The sequence below is a fragment of the Panulirus ornatus genome, chromosome 33 (genome assembly GCF_036320965.1).
Source record: "Panulirus ornatus isolate Po-2019 chromosome 33, ASM3632096v1, whole genome shotgun sequence".
NCBI classification, from domain to species: domain Eukaryota; kingdom Metazoa; phylum Arthropoda; class Malacostraca; order Decapoda; family Palinuridae; genus Panulirus; species Panulirus ornatus.
The window spans coordinates 20,688,191-20,701,673 of record NC_092256.1 but is presented as its reverse complement, the minus strand read 5'-3'; the positions used below and the strand labels follow the sequence as shown (position 1 = coordinate 20,701,673).

The 13,483-nt window shown below is 37.6% G+C and overlaps 1 protein-coding gene across 2 annotated transcripts; it reads right to left on the bottom strand.

Annotated features, from left to right (window-relative positions):
• Nucleotides 1–4,051: 4,051 nt before the first annotated feature.
• Nucleotides 4,052–10,611, bottom strand: LOC139759562 (cytochrome c oxidase assembly factor 5). 2 transcript variants are annotated; one of them, XM_071681834.1, is made up of 4 exons: nt 10,546–10,611; nt 9,148–9,262; nt 7,276–7,377; nt 4,052–7,098 (listed from the first exon to the last, which is right to left on the bottom strand). In XM_071681834.1, exons 2-4 carry the CDS (start codon nt 9,250–9,252, stop codon nt 7,057–7,059), a joined length of 249 nt encoding a protein of 82 aa, XP_071537935.1. In that variant the 5' UTR covers nt 9,253–9,262; nt 10,546–10,611; the 3' UTR covers nt 4,052–7,056. The 2 variants fall into 2 exon arrangements, with proteins under 2 accessions (XP_071537935.1, XP_071537936.1); XM_071681835.1 differs by lacking the exon at nt 10,546–10,611 and adding an exon at nt 10,182–10,335.
• Between the last annotated feature and the right edge of the window lie 2,872 nt (nt 10,612–13,483).

Sequence of the window (13,483 nt, the reverse complement as noted above, 5' to 3'; positions counted from 1 at the left end):
TTGAGGGAACGAGGAGAAGTGGGAGACCAAATTGGAGGTGGAAAGATGGAGTGAAAAAGATTTTGAGTGATCGGGGCCTGAACATGCAGGAGGGTGAAAGGCATGCAAGGAATAGAGTGAATTGGAACGATGTGGTATACCGGGGTCGACATGCTGTCAATGGATTGAACCAGGGCATGTGAAGCGTCTGGGGTAAACCATGGAAAGTTCTGTGGGGCCTGGATGTGGAAAGGGAGCTGTGGTTTCGGTGCATTATTACATGACAGCTAGAGACAGTGTGAACGAATGGGGCCTTTGTTGTCTTTCCCTAGCGCTACCTCGCACACATGAGGGGGGAGGGGGTTGCTATTCCATGTGTGGCGAGGTGGCGATGGGAATAAATAAAGGCAGACAGTATGAATTATGTACATGTGTATATATGTATATGTCTGTGTGTGTATATATATGTATACATTGAGATGTATAGGTATGTATATTTGCGTGTGGAATTGTATGTATATACATGTGCATGTGGGTGAGTTGGGCCATTCTTTCATCTGTTTCCTTGCGCTACCTCACTAATGCGGGAGACAGCGACAAATCAAAATAAAATATAATTAAATAATTCATACAAGAAAGGTGCAAGAGGTGAAAAAGAGGGCAAATGAGAGTTGGGGTGAGAGAGTATCATTAAATTTTAGGGAGAATAAAAAGATGTTCTGGAAGGAGGTAAATAAAGTGCATAAGACAAGGGAGCAAATGGGAACTTCAGTGAAGGGGGCTAATGGGGAGGTGATAACAAGTAGTGGTGATGTGAGAAGGAGATGGAGTGAGTATTTTGAAGGTTTGTTGAATGTGTTTGATGATTGGCAGATATAGAGTGTTTTGGTCGAGGTTGTGTGCAAAGTGAGAGGGTTAGGGAAAATGATTTGGTAAACAAAGAAGAGGTAGTAAAAGCTTTGCAGAAGATGAAAGCCGGCAAGGCAGCAGGTTTGGATGGTATTGCAGTGGAATTTATTAAAAAAGGGGGTGACTGTATTGTTGACTGGTTGGTAAGGTTATTTAATGTATGTATGATTCATGGTGAGGTGCCTGAGGATTGGCGGAATGTGTGCATAGTGCCATTGTGCAAAGGCAAAGGGGATAAGAGTGAGTGCTCAAATTACAGAGGTATAAGTTTGTTGAGTATTCCTGGTAAATTATATGGGAGGGTGATGATTGAGAGGGTGAAGGCATGTACAGAGCATCAGATTGAGGAAGAGTAGTGTGGTTTCAGAAGTGGTAGATGATGTGTGGATCAGGTGTTTGCTTTGAAGAATGTATGTGAGAAATACTTAGAAAAGCAAATGGATTTGTATGTAGCATTTATAGATCTAGAGAAGGCATATGATAGAGTTGATAGAGATGCTCTGTGGAAGGTACTAAGAATATATGGTGTGGGAGGCAAGTTGTTAGAAGCAGTGAAAAGTTTTTATCGAGGATGTAAGGCATGTGTACGTGTAGGAAGAGAGGAAAGTGATTGGTTCTCAGTGAATGTAGGTTTGCGGCAGGGGTGTGTGATGTCTCCATGGTTGTTTATTTTTGTTTATGAATGGGGTTGTTAGGGAGGTGAATGCAAGAGTTTTGGAAAGAGGGGCAAGTATGAACTCTGTTGGGGATGAGAGAGCTTGGGAAGTGAGTCAGTTGTTGTTTGCTGATGATACGGTGCTGGTGGCTGATTCATGTGAGAAACTGCAGAAGCTGGTGACAGAGTTTGGTAAAGTGTGTGAAAGAAGAAAGTTAAGAGTAAATGTGAATAAGAGCAAGGTTATTAGGTACAGTAGGGTTGAGGGTCAAGTCAATTGGGAGGTAAGTTTGAATGGAGAAAGACTGGAGGAAGTAAAGTGTTTTAGATATCTGGGAGTGGTCTGGCAGCGGATGGAACCATGGAAGCGGAAGTGAATCATAGGGTGGGGGAGGGGGCGAAAATCCTGGGAGCCACTCTATTCTTGACTTCCACACATTCTTCAAGGCTTCCAGGATTTTCGCCCCCTCCCCCACCCTATGATTCACATCCGCTTCCATGGTTCCATCCGCTGCCAGACCACTCCCAGATATCTAAAACACTTTACTTCCTCCAGTCTTTCTCCATTCAAACTTACCTCCCAATTGACTTGACCCTCAACCCTACTGTACCTAATAACCTTGCTCTTATTCACATTTACTCTTAACTTTCTTCTTTCACACACTTTACCAAACTCAGTCACCAGCTTCTGCAGTTTCTCACATGAATCAGCCACCAGCACTGTATCATCAGCAAACAACAACTGACTCACTTCCCAAGCTCTCTCATCCCCAACAGAGTTCATACTTGCCGCTCTTTCCAAAACTCTTGCATTCACCTCCCTAACAACCCCATTCATAAACAAATTAAACAACCATGGAGACATCACACACCCCTGCCGCAAACCTACATTCACTGAGAACCAATCACTTTCCTCTCTTCCTACACGTACACATGCCTTACATCCTCGATAAAAACTTTTCACTGCTTCTAACAACTTGCCTCCCACACCATATATTCTTAATACCTTCCACAGAGCATCTCTATCAACTCTATCATATGCCTTCTCCAGATCCATAAATGCTACATACAAATCCATTTGCTTTTCTAAGTATTTCTCACATACATTCTTCAAAGCAAACACCTGATCCACACATCCTCTACCACTTCTGAAACCACACTGCTCTTCCCCAATCTGATGCTCTGTACATGCCTTCACCCTCTCAATCAATACCCTCCCATATAATTTACCATGAATACTCAACTAACTTATACCTCTGTAATTTGAGCACTCACTCTTATCCCCTTTGCCTTTGTACAATGGCACTATGCACGCATTCCGCGAATCCTAAGGCACCTCACCATGAGTCATACATACATTAAATAACCTTACCAACCAGTCAACAATACAGTCACCCCCTTTTTAATAAATTCCACTGCAATACCATCCAAACCTGCTGCCTTGCCGGCTTTCATCTTCCGCAAAGCTTTTACTACCTCTTCTCTGTTTACCAAATCATTTTCCCTAACCCTCTCACTTTGCACACCACCTCGACCAAAGCAAAATAAAAAAATATAATAATAATTCATACTTGCTGCCTTTATTCATTCTCGACGCCACCCCGCCACACATGAAATGACACATGAAATAAAATCAAAATAATTATAATTTCATTTGAATTAAGAATTAAGCTTTTCTACTTTACAAAAAAAATTTATCTGGATATGCCAGTCATAAGTATGGGCAGCAATGGGCACCACAGACATAGTATGTCATAAGAGAAGATATGTAACCGTCCATTATGGTCACTGTGGTCTCCAGGCACCTCCTATGATTCATCCTTTGTTGTCTAGCTTGTGGCCAGTGAACAGAGACCATAATGCATATGAAATTCAACTGTGGAATGGTATGGGTGCAGCTTGATGTCAGTGGCACCTTCTTATGTAAGCATCAGTTGACACCAATAGCACCAAAGGGTTAATGATGTTATTGGGGTTATGTTGTGGCAAGTCTTCCATAGCAGTTTCAACATTTGAACTGTAGTCATTAGTTATGTTTAGATATCAGACGTGAGTACTGTGCAGGAATATCAGTAAGCATAATGAATATACTGACCTTTGTTGATATATCAGAATATAGCACTCTAACAAGTACAGTATTGATTACAATGTGAACATGATAGTTTTTTAGAGACTTTTTTATTCCTGTTATATGAATAGAATATATGCATGCATAACTCAATATTTACAGAGCAATGGGGTTCTGTTTAGACTCCTTTATCTGTGTTGATTATGAAGCACCAACTTGTTTCCTATACTTAGAAGACTAACGTGACAATGAACAATTGGTCCTGTACCTCTGTTGTTATGCACTGCATTAAATTTAACCTTCAGTAATAACACATGTCTAAAAACATAAAAAAAGTAGAGAAAAAATAGAAATGAAGATTAATGTTACCTAACTATATTTGTACATGAATTGGTCTGAAAGTGGTAATGTAACTAGTAGTACAGTAACAGAGCAGTACATTCATGTTATCAGTTTATTTCTGTCTGAGACCTTATAGAAGTTATGGTACAACAACATGGGTAATTTTTTTCAGTTTCTACCTTAATGTATTTCAAAGTGTTTATGCTGTTTGTGCTATACATCTAGTCTGAACACATTTGTTTAACACTGATCTGTTCCTATTTCTTCTGAAGCTTTCATTCTTGAAGATTGTTTACGTCTATTCTGATCCTTTTACAAAGTTAACTGATAATCACAGATTCATTATTAACATCCAAGGTTAAAACCATTATGCATCCAAACCTTTTTATGAAGGCTAAATAATATGTCCCAAACAGAGTAATATTTCTCAATAATATTTGGATCTGGTAATTTATTTAGTAAGTGGAAGGTCTTGAGAATATACAGGATGGAGAATGAGTACCTTGATATATATACCCTCAAGTGATTGTACAATTGTATAGTCTCTAAACACCAAATAACTTAAAAGCAACAAACAAAAGATGCAGTCTTGGATGGATGGTGGAATAATGTTTTGAAGTCATTGTGAATCTGTACACAGATCCTTAAAACCTCTACAATACCAGGAATTATGAAGATATTAAAATACTGATATCTAAAATTGGTTTCTCCCACCAGAATATGCTGTAGAAATACAAACTAAATACATTACAGAAATGAGCCCTTGTTTATGTAATTACTATCATGCCTTACAATTTGGAATTATTGGACTTCAAATTTGTCAGCCTCCTGTACATATGAGCTTACTTTCAATCTCCTTAATAGTACCTGGCCACATGGCAGTTCAATGTTGTGTGATCCACTGTCAATCCATCCAGTTGTTACAGGTTTTTATACTTTTTTATATTTTTGTAGACTGTTGCTATATTTATATAAAGCATCTTTATATGTTGCAGTTTTTCTAACCCCCACCAGCTTTTTGGCCAATTTTTTACAATTTTTTTTTTTCTAATGTCTATATGTGCCACCTAATATGTATAAGGATCTGCAGTCTAATAAGAAAAAAAATGGACAATTAGGTAGGTTGTGAACCCTCACAATAACTACAAATTTCAATACATTCTAAAGTACTTACTACTTATCAGTTGCAAGTAACATTTTGCAAAATATTTGGTAGTGAAGCAGTACACTATGTCACCATTCAAATTTGAAACTTTTTCTGCCCAAATATACCCTAAAAGTTTTGGCCATTTTTTTTTCAAAACCTACGTTTTCTCTGAAACATCAAAAGTGCAGTTTACTCCAGTGAATCAAGATGTAGGGTCTAAATGCTGGATGCCAGCTAATCAGGTGTATTAATGACCCTTGGACTGATTATATGTTGACATAATTCCTATCATTTCCTATCTGCAAGGTTTCCATACAGAAGCTGATAAAACTTTCCCTGACTCTTCCTAACCCAATAAGTAAATCCAGCAGACAAGAGTCTGACCATTACTCTAGCTAGATCAGCAATTAAACATTTAAGACAACAGTATTAAGGGAACTTAAGATAAATAAACCAACAGAAAGTCCTACCTACGCAAGTGTATGTACCTTAATAATTCTACAGCCAATCCAAATCATCCTTGCATTTAACTTAAGAACCTCTCTCAGTTTAATCTTTTTAAACAAGTATCATCTTTTTGCATTCTACCAAAATATCCTGGAATCTCACATTTCCCCAACCTTACAAAATCTACAAAATCCTGAACACTTCCCTGATCTTGCAAACACGGGAACCCTATTACAACCATGAGTAAGAAACATATTTTGTAAAGGTTTTTGACAATATCTTCCACAAACATCTTAATCTGATACAGTACAAATATCAATCCACGTAAACCAATTCCCTAATCAGTGTACATAGGTGAATCTGGCAGAAAATTGATGTTTCCATCCCAACCAAGAGCTACAAATAATGTACCATTTTGATAGCAATGCACTAAAAGGATTAGCAAAGGGTATAAGCTTTGAACAGATAGCAACTCTACTGACTAATTCCACCTATTGCTCCAAATGTTCCTACCTAGTACTTCTACCTATTGTTTCTACTTCATCTTCCTGCTTAAATGTTCCTTACTACTGTTTCTGTCTAATGCTACTACTATTTTGCCAAAAGACAGAGCTAGCACATAGTGCTCACTGCAGGAAATTCCAGAGTTAAGAAGAATGAGCTATGTGAATAAGAGCTGTCAAATGTTATGTATGAAAAGAAGAGATTGTATGTTTATAGACAGAATGCTAGGAGTCCATGTGTAGATGAGGAAAAAGAAAAGACAGCTACCTGGGTCAGAGAAGTGCAACTTTACAACCAATCAGGTCCTGGCTAACCAATGAGCTGTCACTAACCCTTCTGATACCCAGATGGGTAGTATTGGTAATACAGCTTCCTAATCATTGGCTACCTATCAATTACTACTTACCAAAAAAATGCAATAAAGTATTTAGCTGTGAATAAGTAAATTTACATCTTTTCACATTATCATGTTTATGTTATTATTTGATCTGATTTTTCCATTATGGGAACACACTAAATATGCCTACTACCTGCATAATGCTTACAAAAGAAAAGTTTATACACTAATCATGTTATCCAAGTTAGGAAAAATTTACATAGACACTCAAATATTTTCATGGATTTTGAGACAGAACAATACATGATGGTAAACTCACTGACAGGACACATCTGTCATGCTTTTCAGAAAAATACTATACATACGAAATCATTCAGAAAACATCTTGAATCAAATGGATTTGCACTGCACATTTTTTCTCACATCTGTTTGTGATTTCCCACATTAGTGAGGTAGCACTAGGAACAGATGAGGAACGGCTGTGGATGTGAACAAAATAGATATCGGAGCAAAACCTTAAATCTAAAATATAAGGTCAATCATTTTGGGTGTTCTACTCCAATCTGACTTCAAACATGTGTATTACATGAAATTAATTTCAAGATATAAAAAAGGAATCATAAATTAACAAGCATATACACAAAAAATACAAAATTTTCATTTTGTCATCAGTATCCTTTTCGGCCTCTAAACCTCTGTCTATTATCCATCTGAAAAAAGATGAATAACATCAGGGTAAACCTACAAAACTCATATTTATACCAATATCTTATTTGTGCTACATCATGCATAGACACACTATTCAGCAGAAAGTCATTCACAATATAGAGAATATACAAAGTTACATGAATGAATTCACAATTATTCTGAATTGAAAAAAGTCTTACCAGTGAACGTTTGCATTCAAAGAATGTTGTGCGAAGAGCTAAACACTCATCTGGTACTGATGGGTCCTTTGAAAGTAAGCATTCTCGGGGAGTTTTCCTATGCTAAGAGGAGGACGAAAACCTAATGAGTAATTTACTTACTTTCGGGTAAAAAGAAGATTAAACAATACTCAAGAGCCTCAGATAACATCAATACTGATAAAATATCTGTATATTAACAAAATACATGTATTATCCTGAGTTAACATCACTATATGAACTTCACATTCATAAGGATAAACATAATAATACCTTGACCCACTTCTACATCATAAAATAACAAAGTCATTAGAGCACTTGGCTACTATGATCCAAGTTCCATATTTGAGTCCCACTTATTCATAAAAGGTGTGCCCCTAGTTCATACAGCAGTAAACAGGCACCTATACCTAATAACTAACAAATCAAGGGAGGCTTCAACATACAGATAACTTCATTGCTCCATTTACATTCATCTGTGACACTGATATATGTATTATTTTATTCATTCATTATACTTGATCAGTTTCCCGCATCAGCAAGGTAGTGCCTGCAAACAGATAAAGAATACCACATCCACTCATACACACATATATATACATAATTGCCCAAACACTAAACATATACATACATATACATTGACGTGCTCTCAATGGATTGAACCAGGGCATGTGAAGCGTCTGGGGTAAACCATGGAAAGTTCTGTGGGGCCTGGATGTGGAAAGGGAGCTGTGGTTTCGATGCATTATTACATGACAGCTAGAGACTGAGTGTGAACGAAAGTGGCCTTTGCTGTCTTTTCCTAGCACTGCCTCGTGCATATGAGGGAGGAGGGGGTTGTTATTTCATGTGTGGCAGGGTGGTGATGGGAATGAATAAAGGGAGACAGTATGAATTATGTACATGTGTATATATGTATATGTCTGTGTGTGTATATATATGTATATGTTGAGATGTATAGGTATGTATATTTGTGTGTGTGGACGTGTATGTATATACATGTGCATGTGGGTGGGTTGGGCCATTCTTTTGTCTGTTTCCTTGTGCTACCTCGCTAACGCGGGAGACAGTGACAAAGCAAAATAAAATAAATACATATCAACATACACACATATACATACACATACACAGACATACATACATACACATGTATATATTCATACTTGCTTGCCTTCATCCATTCTCGGAGCTACCCCGCCCCACAGGAAGCAACATCACTACCCCCTGCTTCAGCGAGGTAGCACCAGGAAAACACACAAAAAAGGCCACATTTGTTCACACTCAGTCTCTAGCTGTCATATGTAATGCACCAAAACCATATATATGTACTTCAATCATAACTGAACAGAGCTTGCATCTAGTATGGGACATACAACAGAAAAATATTATTATAATTATGCAACCCAAGGATCCTTTTTACAAGACCCCTGCATTTTTGAAGCTATGCTCCACATGGAAACAGGGTAGAGCTGACTCCTTTTGGATGCAAGCGTGCTTATTGCAGCTGTATTCCTTTCTGTTCAACAGCAAATTCCAGAAAGTGATTAGAGAGTTTGGAAGTGTGTATGAAAGGAGGATAACAAGAGTAAAGGTGAACAAAAGATAATGAGGTGCAGGAGGGGGATGAAAAAATTAAACAAGTTGGTCTGAGTTCAAGTTTGAATGCTGGAGGTGTGGAAGAAGTATAGAACCAATCAGACACAACAACTGGGTTTATTTCCCATCTTACTCCATGTAATCATTTGGTTCAATTGATAAATGTGCTGCCAAAGCCATAGCATATTAGATATCATGACTCTGTTTATATCATAAACTTGCAATGAGCTGTATATGCATCAGTAAACTTTAACTTACCAATCTAACACAATCTGTGGCCAGAAGACATGCTTTCAAGTCCTCCCGAATATTAGCACATGGTCGTTTATGCTCTGTTTCTTGGACCTCTTCATAATACTTCATTGCAAACTACCTGGTGAAAAACAAATCTATGAATATGTTATTTCAAAATTATACCTGCTTCTTGCTTCCTACCTAAGAATGAGCTAGCAAAACTGGTATCAAAATACTTAGCTAGGAGGTAATAAATAACACACATATTACTGACAGTGAGTCACCACAAGCCCATCTAGGGTCAAGCCTGTATACATCTGAATCCTGGGTTTTGCAGTTGGTCCACACTCAACCCAGGTATCGATCCTTCTCTTTGGGCTGCTTGACTATACTATAGGTTTTGACTAATAGGTCACTGGCTTAGCCTGGGGTATACAAATGTGTGTGATTTTGTCTATAAACTCATAAGTAAAGACTTAGTACATATATAAAAGGTTGAGATTTAGAGCAATGTAAATGAAAACCTCTCCCCTCACAAATAGTCGTCACAAGTGTAAAACTTCCTCCCTGTACTGTAACTTATCTATCAATACCTATCACAGGACCTCTTTCTAAGAAAGGGTCTTGGTGTTACCCAGAACATCTTTTCAGTGGCTCCAACAGCCTGAGTTTTTAAATTGTTTCACCAACTTTTACATTCACTGACCACTCTCTATTGCCCCAGATTATATGGCCCAGTCAGTTTACTTTTGTGAAGACAAACGGATTTCATCACATGACCATGTAGTGTGACAAGCACATAATACTACTATGTTTTAGCAATAACACTGAAAATAAAGATAAATCTCGGCTACTTGGGAAAATCGTTTGGGGGTTTTCACGGCGTCTGCTGATCTCTGAAAGTACTTTACTTACGTTTACATTAACTCCATATTTGACCTTACCTTCATAACTCTCCACTATCGCATACTGGTGTAAAAAAAAAAAATAATCTCAATCATGCACGGTCAGTCTTTTACTAGTCTCCACGTAGATAATAACTGCGGAACTTTACTAACCTAATCGGGCAAAAATATAATTCGGGCTTTCGTAAGACAGTTGGTGTGATAGCATAAAGAGAACTGTTCAACCAAAGGCAATCTCTAGTGAATGAAAACCGCGGTATCCTGGATGACGAACTTGCGTGATTGACGAGTGATACACTTCAGTATATAGAAAAACAGTTTCTAAGCTAAGCAAAGACGCATTTCTTTTCTTTTTTTACACCAGGATTTCACCTACTTCTCTTGGTTTCCTGTTAACAACCTTATTGTAATCTCTAAAACTCCGTATGATACCGTACGCTTACCATAACAAATACATTTAAAGAGCTACGCTTACCATAACAAATACACTTAAAGAGCTACATTTAAAGAACTTTACCTCTCAGCTGACTCGGTAACCCTGTTGTTTTGAAAAGACACTGTTGCCAACACAAAAAGGGAATAATTCACTACAATTAATGTGATTTTTTAAGTTTACATTTACTAACTATCATAACAATTTTATGATATCAATCAACTTTATATCCAAATAAAGAAAGCCATTGCTGATTTTTGTTTCCGTATTCGCAACAACTATTTTTAATTACCCAAGTTGGCAATACATTTTAAAATGACGACGAAAACATCATATGGAGATAACTGGCTTAAATTAATTAATTAGGTTTCAAGAGCTTATAGCTAAATGTAATCAAATAAATAAAAAGTAAGTTTTATCAATATACGTACCGTGTCCATAGGAACGGCCATTTATGGAAATTGATTTTCTACCCGTGTTCAAAATGTAATATAGATATGTTTGGACTCACTCAAGTATATTACAGATTAGTTATTGCAATGCATCTTAAGGTATGCTATTTGATTTCTTGTGTCCTAGTGTATGTATATGGGTCCTTACAAGCAATAGTTTAATATAAGACGAGGATGCATGTAATGCATTATTTATCACTCACTGTGATGCATAATGGACAGAAAGTTGCCTTTGCAACATGCAAGTACGAAGTAATCTTGGGTGTGGGTAGAATGGACAAATATGCACTCTTTGGTAACCTGCCACTCAACCGCGTGCCTACGTGCCAAGTCCTTGGACTCGAACCAAAGTCTATTTAATCCCTGGACTCACACAAAAAGACAATTCATTCACGATATATTACCTTTGCAGGTATGTTACATGACAGAACCCAAGAAGTAATGATGTTATAATAATAATAATTATTATTATTATTATTATTATTATTATTATTATTATTATTATTATATCATTATTTACAATTACAAACATTCTTGATGTCTTCTCTCATGTGGTAATGACTCTTCCTTTCGGCACATCCTTAAAGCCTCGGCAGTGCCTCCCTTCTGCAGCAACACCATGAGACCAAGCTATGACACACCGGTACATTTTTCCACGCCTGCTCTTGTATCACTGCTTAGGGAATCCCACCTCGCCTCTTTTGCTTCTGCGTTAATACCATACAACACCTACCTCTTTTTTTTCGTCAATTCTTCACCTGTAGAAGCAACTTGTCTCTGTAGCCCTCTCAGTCCTAACATTATGAATAAAGTTTGACCACAACAGACCCCTAAACTGGTCTTGTATCACTGCTTAAGGAATCCCACCTCGCCTCTTTTGCTTCTGCGTTAATACCATACAACACCTACCTCTTTTTTTTTCGTCAATTCTTCACCTGTAGAAGCAACTTGTCTCTGTAGCCCTCTCAGTCCTAACATTATGAATAAAGTTTGACCGCAACAGACCCCTAAACTGGTGATCCCTTGAGTGAATGGCAGGTCTAAAGAAATAAACAGTATCTGCATGACAACCTCACCTCAGATCCAGCCATGTGTCATGTCGCCTCCCTGATGCATTCCATTCCTGTCTCGTTACCTTCTCTTTCACAGTTCCTGGCAACGCTGGAGCCTCTTTCTGTGGTCACCACCAACATGTAAACCCAGCAGTTGCCTGCACTACAGCCATGATGACACATTCATCTGCGAGAGATTAATGACAACCACCCTCACCAAACTGGGTGTCCCAACCTGACTTGCAGAAGTAGGCTTTACAATACCATTTTGAATAAATGAAAACAGTGAGCCGGAGTGTAACTTTAAGTGGGAAACACTTAAAAAAGGATTGAGCTGGGTTCATTTCTTAAACTACATAAACTTGGCATCAATGGGATTCCTGCTTTAAGTTTAAAGTCTGTTACAATCAATTGTAGAAAAATAAAGAACTTTAAAGTGAGAAATTCGTTGATAAGACTGTTCTTCTTTCATTCACTGTTGATGATACAACCTCAAAGGTGATTTTCATTCGCAGTGTAATCATATGCAGGTAGAGACAGATAACGCCTGTTTGGATTTAGTGCTTTACAAACATGACACAATGGAAGAAGAAATAGAGGAGAGAGCTGTCCTGGGATGACAAGCAGTTTAATCTTTGGGAAAAATCATGAAAAGGATAAATGTGACCATGGAAGTGGAAAAAAAAGGGATTGAGGAACAGCATAATTCAATCAACCTCATCTTATGGGTGAGAAACATGGACACAGAATAAAACCTATAGTTTTAGGATTAAAGCTACCGAAATGATATACTTGAATAGCATTTGCAGTGTTAGCGTACAGGATGGAGTAATTAGCACTGAAGTGTATAGATGAGGGAAGAGAGAGTAGTGTCACAGGGATAGGTCAAGCACAATGCTTTGAAATAGTTTGGTCATATTGAGGGGATGAATGATGAGAGATTTGTTACAAAAATTATGTACAGTATATACATCTAGGAACAAGGTAAAGAAAATAAAAGTGTACTGCAGGTATGACAATTGGCATTTAGGGAAGGGAAAAAGGGTGATTATCCTGCTGAAAGGACCCAAGTAGGTGTAAGCGAACAGAATTTCCATAGAGGTGAATGTGGAAAGGGTAGCCTTGAAAATTTTTTACCATAGCTATTCACCTCCTCCCAACACACACACACACACACACACACTACAAGTGAAAACATTTTGTGTTTTACATTGAAGGGCATATGCTCCTCATATATACATGACCTACACACACCATCACAAACAAATATAGCTTCATTTGTGCATGTCATAAAAAATTTAAGAAAGTCTTGAGATACATTAATATCTAGTAAATTATCCCTATAGAATTCACACTAAGCCATCAGACTCACCTATCAACTCATCTCATCTGCCAAATGCTCAGCTGTCCATCTGGCCAAAAGACACCATCGGATTCATGAAAATGTTGACACAGATATATTCTTACCACCTATGATGGACATTATACGTATCAGTAGTTGTAAATGTCAAATAAAAT

Bases quoted from the DNA above. Each gene is read 5' to 3' on its own strand.
- LOC139759562 (XM_071681834.1), bottom strand. From the start codon at position 9,252: ATGAAGTATTATGAAGAGGTCCAAGAAACAGAGCATAAACGACCATGT. The intron at 7,378-9,147 runs GTAAGTTAAAGT...TCCTCCTCTTAG, and splicing joins CCACAGATTGTGTTAGATTG to CATAGGAAAACTCCCCGAGA. The intron at 7,099-7,275 runs GTAAGACTTTTT...ATCTTTTTTCAG, and splicing joins TTGAATGCAAACGTTCACTG to ATGGATAATAGACAGAGGTT.